At 39.0% G+C, this 10,000-nt stretch overlaps 2 protein-coding genes and 2 pseudogenes across 2 annotated transcripts in view; 2 read left to right on the top strand and 2 right to left on the bottom strand.

Annotated features, from left to right (window-relative positions):
- LOC138027524 (uncharacterized) overlaps positions 1-124 on the top strand; it is a 1,408-nt gene extending 1,284 nt beyond the window's left edge. Inside the window, exon 2 of the mRNA XM_068875077.1 lies at positions 1-124. This exon is cut by the window's left edge and continues 351 nt beyond it. Within this exon, the coding sequence (XP_068731178.1) occupies positions 1-62 (62 nt within the window). The 3' untranslated portion in view covers positions 63-124.
- An 837-nt stretch (positions 125-961) lies between these two features.
- On the bottom strand, positions 962-2,626 carry LOC138026957 (golgin subfamily A member 6-like protein 2). Its single transcript, XM_068874434.1, has 3 exons — positions 2,552-2,626; positions 2,361-2,422; positions 962-1,882 (listed from the first exon to the last, which is right to left on the bottom strand). Exons 2-3 carry the CDS (start codon positions 2,405-2,407, stop codon positions 1,114-1,116), a joined length of 816 nt encoding a protein of 271 aa, XP_068730535.1. The 5' UTR covers positions 2,408-2,422; positions 2,552-2,626; the 3' UTR covers positions 962-1,113.
- LOC138025882 (uncharacterized) lies at positions 2,512-4,141 on the top strand (annotated as a pseudogene).
- Positions 4,142-4,877: 736 nt separating this feature from the next.
- LOC138027647 (uncharacterized) lies at positions 4,878-6,359 on the bottom strand (annotated as a pseudogene).
- Between the last annotated feature and the right edge of the window lie 3,641 nt (positions 6,360-10,000).

Genomic DNA, 10,000 nt, shown 5'->3' on the forward strand with positions numbered 1-10,000 from the left:
GTAATCAAACCTCAGAATTTTTTGAATTAGACCCCCCAAGCCTCCAGGAGTATTTCAGGTGACCTAAAACATTCGCTATATTTATTCGGTTACTGCCTGGTCACACAACTGGTCAACACTTTCCTCCCAGAATCAGCCCTGGGGGGTGGTGGAGGGGGTTGGTTGTACTTTATTATTTTTTTTGGTCGAGTGTCCTGCTGGGACCCTGGAATCCTTAATCTATACCAGAGCTAGTTCAGCTGAATTTTGCTACCTTCTACTAGACTTAACTTCCCAAAATCCCTTTGCCACTATCCTAGAGTAGCTTTTCGGCTAAGTTGCGTAAATTCAAACTTGTCGATTTGATTTTTAGTTTTAGTGGCAATTCCTGGTTTCCCTAATCTAGACTAAAACCTCCCCACCCACCCCAACCCCCCTGCTTTGGGAAACAGCACAACCTATAAAAGATCATACATTGTATTATACAAAGCAGACATATTGTTCCACAAAAAATGAAAGCAGTTGTTACTATGGCATCCACTTATACGACAAATGGCATGCCATTTAGTTCAATGCTCAGTTGTTCAAAAGTCAGATAGTGTTATCCAGCACATAAATCACTATAACGATTTCTTTAGAGGAGGAGCACTTTCCGCCATTTGAACAACTGGGCCCAGTTTAATGCTGATAAAGGCAAGTACTTTCAAAGTTGAGGCATCTCTAATATCAAGTTTAACAAGGTATACATTGTTTACACAAATGTAAGTATTGAAGAAATCAACCTTTTCACAATACAATAATTTTTGTCAGTTCAAAAAATCAAATCAAATTTATATTTTGCAAGGTAGTCAGGGCTTTCAATAATCACTTGACTCAATTTAATATATGACATATTTTCATAGCCTGTATTCTGATAGGGTAATCACCTGATTGACACATGCATAATACAGCTAAATTCAAACTGGATCAATGAAACTAAAAAAAATGTGATTATGATAATGATAACTCAACAATCAACTACCACTCTAGCAGAAATGGAGTTAAAAGAACAGTTGAATGCAAAATTATGTCACTAACAAGAGAAAAATTACAATGGTGCCATAGTTGAAAAAGAGAAGTTGCAATAAAAAAATGTTAACGCTTTTCCTTGGGAGCCAACCTCTCAATCAAAGCTAACATAGCCTGTGATTGCTGCTGCTGCTGGTTTAACATAGACTGCATAAACTGTAGTGTTTGCTGTTGGTTTCTTTGCTGCTGTCTATGCTGTTCTTCTTGTTGTTGCTGAATAATCTTTAGCATATCTTGCTGCATTTTTGTTTGCTGCTCTGATATACGAGATCCTCTTGCCTCTTCCTGCTTTCTTATTTCAATTTCTTCTCTTTTTAATGCCATCTCTTCTTCTGCTTTCTTTTGCAAGTATCCAATAGCATCTCCTGTACTTTTCCTGCTTTTCTTTGCTGGAACCACTCCATTTGTTTTCTCCACTCGTTTTTGAGTTTCTCCCATGGTTTCCATTGCCTTGTACCGCATTTCTTCAGCAGTTGCCTTCTCTTTCTGAAGGCTTTGCTTTTTGTTGCCAGTCGAAGGCTTATTTTTAGCTTCTTCCTCTTTTTCACACAGCTCCTCCAGCAGAGTATCTATCTCTTGTATTTCTGGACTAATACCACTTGCTCTTTCTTCTTCCCTATTTTTTGCTTTGAATTTGGACATTAGAAGATTGAGCCTATCTCTCAACGACCTTTTGTTCACATTGAATTTGCATTGGGTGAGGTTATTGAGTCTTGTGGCAATCTCATCCCACAATTTTCCTCTCTCCGGGCTCCCCTTTCTGGTTTCAAAAAGATCTGATCCCCTGACCTCTCTCAAGAATAATGTATCATGTTGATTTGTCCACTCCATTGTGCTGAAAGAGGGAATTAAAGTTTATTTTAGCACTTTATTTAAAAAACGGTGGAAACAGTAGTTTTCCTCTTCCAGACTGAGTCCTTGTATTGATTTATTGAATATTTGCTGGATGAAATTGTTCTGTTTAATACGCACTGTACGTATCCACATAAATTATTGCTCTAGATTCACAGCACTTCATCGAAGAAATATTTCCAAGTGTGGTTATACAAGCCTTAAGAGCACATTTACATATCGATGAGCTATGTAGTGGATTTGTTGGCTAAGTGTGAAAAAATTCAAAACAAAATATTTATCTCTGCACTTTTTAGCAGCCTCCAGAACTCCAAAATTCTTTATCGCCTCAGAAAATTCGGATTCAATATGTTACTAAGAAATAAAAAAATGTATTGGAGTCAGTAAAATATAATATATATAATCGTTTTACAAGAAAGAATTCGTTGAACGTAACAGCTTATTTATCTTTACAGACTTACTTAGATTGTTTTGTCTTCACTGAACTAGCTTCAGAGTCTTCGGTCATTTTCCTGAGTTTTATCTGTGAAGAGAGCACAAAAAGCCGCTAGAGTTACTTGGCACATCCCCAGGTGGGTTGTGCTAATAAAGAAACTGAAAAAAAAGCAAGGAATGAAGAATACAAGAAAGAAATACCGGTATAAATACTCACGTTTTCACTGCGACGGCAAAATCCCCAAACTGACGTCGCCGACGTGAGGGCGACGGCGGGAATGTTGGAAATCGCATGCGCAGTTAAACTCGCCCCAATCCTAATCGGTCTTTACGTCGCCGTCGCGTCGAAAACGTCCTTATCTTAAGCTCCCTATTTACCCTCCAATGATGGATTTCTCGTTCAATGGGAAGACAATCAGTCGAAGAACCCAGATTTTCCTTGGGACAGGTATAGTCCGTTTGACCTCGAAAACATGGATGAAGCCAAATGTAAGGCAGAGTTTCGAGTAGAAAAAAGAGATCCTCACACGCTTGGAGAGGTTCTGGAGATTCCACTAACTTTTAAGTGCCAGCAAAGGACTGTATGCGATGGCATGGAAGGACTTTGTATGTTATTAAGACGCCTAGCTTACGGTTGTTGTTATAGCGATATGATTGCGCGTTTTAGAAGACCTGTTCCTGAACTTTGTATGATCACAAACCGAGTCATGGATTTTATCTATGACTTACATGGCCACCGAATCACTCAGTGGAATCCCACTATACTCAATGGTAGGCCGCTTGAAGAGTATGCTACTGCCATCTCAGATAAAGCAGCAGCACTGGACAACTGTTTTGGCTTCATTGACGGGACAGTGCGGCCGATTTCAGGACTAGGGGAGATACAGAGAATTGTTTACAATGGACATAAGAGAGTGAGTCCATGCTCTCAAATTCGAGTCGGTTGCCAAACCTAATGGGCTCATTGCAAATATGTTTGGACCAGTGGGAAAGTTTCATTAAACACTACTTCAAGTTTAACATGGGAAAATAGAGGTGGGAGAATAGAGCTGGCATAAATCAAAATGACTTGATGTAGTTTTCCTATTGGGCATGGATAAATTTAATATCATACAAACTCATTCAAGTATATGCTCTTATATGAAAAACACTGAAACGTTTTCCTAGTTTGGAGCAAAAACAGGAATGAGAGAATACCAATTTAATTCTGTTGCTGGATATTAAAATATTTTGGAGGGAGGCCTTAGGTTGATCAAATTGTAGAGTACAGGTTGTAACAACCTTTATTGCTTTGCTTTTTTCCTCTTTGCCTCAGAGGATAAGAAGCATGATGCAGGAATGTTGCATGATTCTGGGCTTCTTCGGGATCTGGAAGCTTATTCTTACTATTCCTACTCAACAACAGGAGTACCAATGTGTTGATATGGGGACCCGGCATACCCTCTCAGAGTTCACCTTCAGGGGCCCTCTGGAACCCTCACCTTACTCCCGTAAGGGAAGCATACAACAATTCAATGAGTTCTGTAAGAGTGTCGGTAGAGTGGCTTTTTGGTGATATCGTGGATTACTTCAAGTTCATGGATTTAAAAAAAAAATTCTTAAGAAAGGGATGAGCAGCATTGGAACGATGTACATTGTTTGTGCCCTTCTGCAAAATGCTTTGAGCTGCTTATATGGCAACAATACTGACACATATTATGACCTTGAACCCCCCACCCTGCAGGACCATTTTTGCATAGCTTACAGAGAGGACGTTCAGATAGAGTATGCTCTATCGAAGTTGGAAAATGTACAGCGCAAGTTTTAACTCAGTCATTCAAGATGTTTAAGGCTCACTAGGGTAAATTGACTACCATACACTCGATCAGTAGAGTGAAAAAATGCATGTAAAACAGAGTAAGGTCAAGAGTATCAGGTGCAGCAGGGCCAGGGGGGACTCCTGTATAAAAGGATGGGGAAGCTAGTCGTAGTTTTTAGGGATGAAGGTCCACAGCAGGAACTTTTGAAGTACATTTTAGGATATTGAGCCAAAAACAGGAGATAATGTTTTGTTTAAGAATTGGTGCCTCTTAAGGGTGAAAAAAATTCCTCGCCCACAAAGTAAGATAATGGTACCTGTAAGGGTTTCTTTTACAAGCAGCCCCATCCTTTTTATATGGGAGTACCCCCTGCTTCCAGGCGAGCAGGGTTTGAGAGGCACAAAAGTTTAAACAGTGAAAATTTTTACATAAAAGAAACATTTATAATGACATGTTAAATATATTTAATCATAATGTAATAATAAAAGAAACAAGTTAAAGGCTTAGTTTTCCTTTCATGCTTCTGCATGACCAAAAACCCATGACTGAGAGTTTCAACAAGAACTTACATGTCCATTATAACATAAAACTTTAAACATTATACTACGTAAATGTAATTGTGCTTTTTTCATAAAAGTAATGAATGTTAGTAAGAGTCAAAGCCAAAATCTCTATTCTTAACCTGTCATTCAACAAAAACTAAGGTTGATCAACAACAACAACTTCAGTTACTTACACAGCTAGTTAGTTCTTCTCTTTCGATAACATTTTGTTGACAAGGGAATGCTTGATCCATTTGTTGCTGCTGCTGTAGTAACAACAGTGTTTGGCTTTGTTGATCTTTCCTTAGCTGTAGCTCCTCCTCCTTCAGAGCAGCTTTGCTTTCTCTCTGAGGAACTCTACTGCATGGCTGCCACTTTTCCTTTTCTTCTTTTTGGCTCCTCCCCTTCATCACCATTTCTCTTGCTTGACTGTCCAAAACGTTCCATGGCCTTTATCCGTATTTCTTCGGCTGCCTTTTTGCTGCTTTCTTCTTTCCATCTTTACCACTGTCAACGGCAGCGTCTTCTTTGCCAATAAGATCTTCAATAATTGCATCAGATTCACTGACCTCAGCATCTATTCCACAAGCTTGAAGTTCTTCTGAGATACGTCTTTTATACTTTGTTCGTAAAAGTGTCCACCAATCTAGCCATGATCGTTTAGAAACTTTAAACTTTGGGTAGTCCATTGCATTTAAAATATCAGCAATAGAATCCCATACTTGACCTTTTTCTGGAGTACACTTTTTAAACTGAAAAAGATCTCCGACTTTTATTTCGTCTAGGAGAGCCCTGTCGTGCTGCTTTGTCCATTCCATCACTATTCTAGGTAACAAAATGAGAAGTAAAAGATTGTTTATTTTTTTACCAAGGCTGCGCACGCAACAGAAACAGGCCTTCTTGTTTCATTGTCAATGAAGCATGCAAACTTGGCTTTAATAAAAGTCAGTATATAACTTACAAAATCACACATGCAAAGCTTCTGTTTTCAGTAGCAGCAGATCGTCAATACACCAATGGATAATGGCCAGATTATTTGCATATTTTTAGTTGTCAATTTCGAAGTTCAATATCCTTGTATGCATTATTAACAATGAATTTGAGAAACTAGGGATCTCAGGATTTCATTAGATGAAAAACTCATTCAGAATTTTGAATGCAGAATTAACTTCTAACGGAGCAGTGATATCAAATTCAAAACCGTGAGCTTGAATTTATTGGTCATTACGCATGCATGAATATTTAATTTCAAATTTTGATTCTGGTCACAGCTAAATAGTTTAACAATATAATCGATCCATTAATTCCCCAGGTATTAATTTAATCTCGACCTGGTTCGACGGTTGGAAATGTATTTTTCAAAAAACAGAATTCCTTCAAGATAAATCCTCAAAAAAATTCTGAAAAATCTCCGGTTGACAAAAAGTAAAGTTATTTGCATGAGCGGCAATAATTCGTTGAGAAATTTGACATAAATTAGCGAGAGATTGATATCTAAAACTCACAGTATCACTACGGAAGTAAAGCTTATATATACATATATTTTTTGCTTTTCCCGCTGTAAATAAAAAAGAATCTGGTCGAGAAAGTGTTTTAGAATACACTCTGAATAATTGTGTTCAAGTCTTCGGACAGAGTCGATAGCTAACCTCACTTGCAGTTCTGAGTTTGTCGAGCTTGCCATCGTTCTGTGTTTACCTAAAAGAGGATTAACAAGTGGTCGAGATAAAAAAGAAACGATGTTTTGACCTAGAATGTCACCTGTATATTAAAAATCACATCACAGGTAATATTCCGAAAAATATTCTTTATTTACAGGTTACAAAAATGAGCAAAATGAAAAATTGACACTCACGTTTTCACCACAACGCCAAACCTTGGACTTTCACGTCGCCGACGTCCCGGGGATGGTTGCAAAGCTGGCGTGATCGTGCACAGTATTGCATGAATCATGATTTCACCTCCGGCCGAAGTCGCTGTCCTCCCGAAAACGTCCATTGCTTAAGTTCTTTGATTCTACCACTCGTGCAGTCTACAAGTAGGACTTAATCACCGACCCTCAGATTCCCTTTAGGAGTCCCCCATTTCTTCCTTTCAATGTGACTCGGCAAATATTGTTTCATCCACCTTTGCCAAAGCAAATTTGACAAATACTGAGCTTGCCTTCACGCTCGTCGACAGTAGGGATATTAGGGACCTTAAGCAACCACAACGACGAGCCAAGTGGACGCCGACCGGAAGTGCTTGAGCGAACTCGACCACCACGGTCCATGTCAAAGCTGTCATCCACATCTCGTTCAGGACGTGAGATTAGGTGTTTGGGCGTCCTCAGGTAAACGTGAGTATTCCAAACGATTTTTAATCATTTTTGAGCCCCTTTTATCTTGTTTTATAACACAGTTCTGCTTTTTTTCCAAGGTTGGACCGCTGGAGCAATTGTTTTTTCAAAGAGAGTTTTTGTGAACCTTGTCCTGTGTTTGTGGATGGTAGTGGCGGGAAAGAATCCATAAGTATAAGTGTTTATGCTTCCCTTCCAAGCTTTTGAGCCATTATACTTTTTTAGAAGAACTAAAGGACAGATTAGATGAGTTTACTTTCCTTAGAAACCTAGGCGTGTGAATAAAGGACATTGCATTGCATTGCATCTTTGAAGATAGTTTGTGTTTTTGGATGGCGGCGCCGGGAAAAAATCTGTGATTGTTTATGTTTTCCTTCAAAGCTTTTGGACTATAATACTTATTCAGAAAGACTATTTTACTTAAAAAATGGAACATTAGATGAGTTTTCTATCCTTAGAAACCTACATGTAAGCAATCAGGCCGCGTAGTTGAAAACAAGCGAGACAATTGTTGTAAAATTAACTATCGATTTATGACTATATATGGACTCTTTCAATGCACAAAGATTCAAACTTATCATTTTTCGCAGTTTCTTTTTCTTTTGCTTTTGAGAGAGCTCTCCTTCTTAAAATTTCTAACGACGTAGTTTGGGTGGGCATGGCTATTCCAAGAAGAACACATTAAAAAAGCTTATACCTTCGAACAAATAAAATACATGTAGCTTTTATTAAAATTGTTTTCTGCCAGTAATTTGTTTATCTTGTGTTTAAAGGTCAGTCCTCAGGCTGTGGGTGTATTTCCAGAAGGGTTTATCTTCAGTGGCCAACTGGCAAATATGGTCAGCCATAAAGGGCAAATAGCTTGGCGAGCACCTGGGGATGATCTCAAATACAGTGGTATCGTCGACATACTGAACACGACATGGCCAGAAACTCGCCAACCCATTCACCAAGATAGCAAACAACAATGGTGCGAGCCTAGTGCCCTGCGATATTCCCCCATTGGGAAAAACAGGAGGCGGCAAGGAGCCATTTAACATAACACGCTGAGGCCTGAACCAGAGAAACGCCCCAACCCACCGAATGAGACATCGGCTGACATTTAAGTGCTTAAGTTCTTCTGTGAGGGCCTTATGATCGACCAAGTCGAACCCTTTAGAAAAATCGGCAAAGAAAATGCGAGAGATAAAGCAGTGGCAGAGATTGGGGTCAAACTGGGAACAACAAATGAGTTAATCATAATTCACATTTTGTACGTTGTGATGGGTTGGGGGTTTTCTAGATTGTGACAGTTTCCCATGCTGTCCCCACGATTGCTCCTCGTGATCTAATGTGAGTTTTCCCTCCCCGTTGGCCTGAAGAAGCTTTATGCTTGTAATTTGAGTTGATAATGCTTTGGAAACTTCGATCATCTGCTCATAACAGGCCATTTTACAATTGTGTGTCCAGTTATCTGGGCTATGAATGCAAGCGAGCCTAGAGGTGACCTTATTTTGTTACAAAACTCTGCTTTTCTCTTGTAAGTGAAAACTAGTTATATTACAACTTGATTTACAAAACAAAAGCACAAGGTCTGTATCAAAACAAACTCCAGCCTCGCTGCCATTCAAGGGACAGGTCACTGAACAGACAACCGTAAACTGTTGTGATGTTTTACTATCCTGAAGGTGGTATGTTTTATTTTTCTAACTTTTTGTGTCAACAAAGGAGAGTTACAAGAGTTTTGTTTGGAATGAGTGATCACACAACAAATTATGTGTAGGTCTTTTTCCAGTTGTGGGAATTGGGGACAATGTAAGCAATTAACTTTGAAACTAGCTCATGATCAATAAACATAGACTAAACCTGACCACTATCTGTCTTTAATTTTGTATGGGACACAAATATGTCTTCAGTTCTACACTGAAACTGAATCCTTTTGTGGTAAATATACAAATGACCCATCCTTTTAATTATTTGATTGTTACTAGAAATGAACTGATTATAGCCATCAACACTTACAAGGACAAGTTGTCAGAAGTCATTATACTTTAAGAACATAATTTTTTCTTAGTAAAACAATGTCATATCCAGGTGCAGAAGTGCAAAAGAAACTTAAAGGTCTCCGTTTACAGTATTCTCGTGAAAGAACTAAGGGTAGCAAAAAGCCTAAAAGTGGTGCTGGCAGAGATGATTTGACCCCTGTCAGTAAATGGGCACACTTGGAACAAGTGAGATTTCTCAGTGAGTATATCACTCCAAAGTCTAGCAAGTCCAATTTAAGTAACAAGGTTTGTATGAAATAGCCTTGCAAATTAATGGGAGAGTTATTGTTATACCATAGCCCATTGGCATGGAACCTCGCCAATTTCAGAACAGAAATAGTCACGTAATTTGTCTCTGATGGCTTGTGCACCTGCTGAACAGTGGTTGCTCTCTTGGTGGGACATAGACAGTAAGCCTTGGGGCTGTGGTTCACTCCTCCAGCTTCCGGGAATCCAGGTGGCACATATATTGAGTTACCTTCAAGTTTGGTTCTTAGGAAATTATGTAAAACGACATATGCCAACACTACCATTTCTACTTTCTCTGGGACTAAATTCATAGGTAGCATAAATACTCTGAATCGATTAGCAAAAATTCCAAACACATTCTCTGACACCCTTCTGGCACGACTCAATCTATAATTGAAAATGCGCTGTTCTTGGGTTAACCCCTTTCTAGAATAAGGCTTTTGGATATATGTTTTAAGTGGAAAGGCGTCATCTGCTACAATAACGTGTGGGGTTACTTCATCTGAACCTGGAAGGGGGGCTGGACCTGGGATATGGAGGCTATTATCTTCCAGTGCTCTATAAAGAGAAGACTTCTTAAATACACCCCCATCTGAAATCCTGCCATTTCATCCAATGATGATGACTATGTACTGGAAAATGAGGAGATCAAATCAACCAAGAAGCCAACTGGTAATAGAAATCGCGAAAGCAAACGCGATGACGAGGACAATG

This window comes from Montipora capricornis, chromosome 12 (genome assembly GCF_036669925.1).
Source record: "Montipora capricornis isolate CH-2021 chromosome 12, ASM3666992v2, whole genome shotgun sequence".
NCBI lineage: Eukaryota > Metazoa > Cnidaria > Anthozoa > Scleractinia > Acroporidae > Montipora > Montipora capricornis.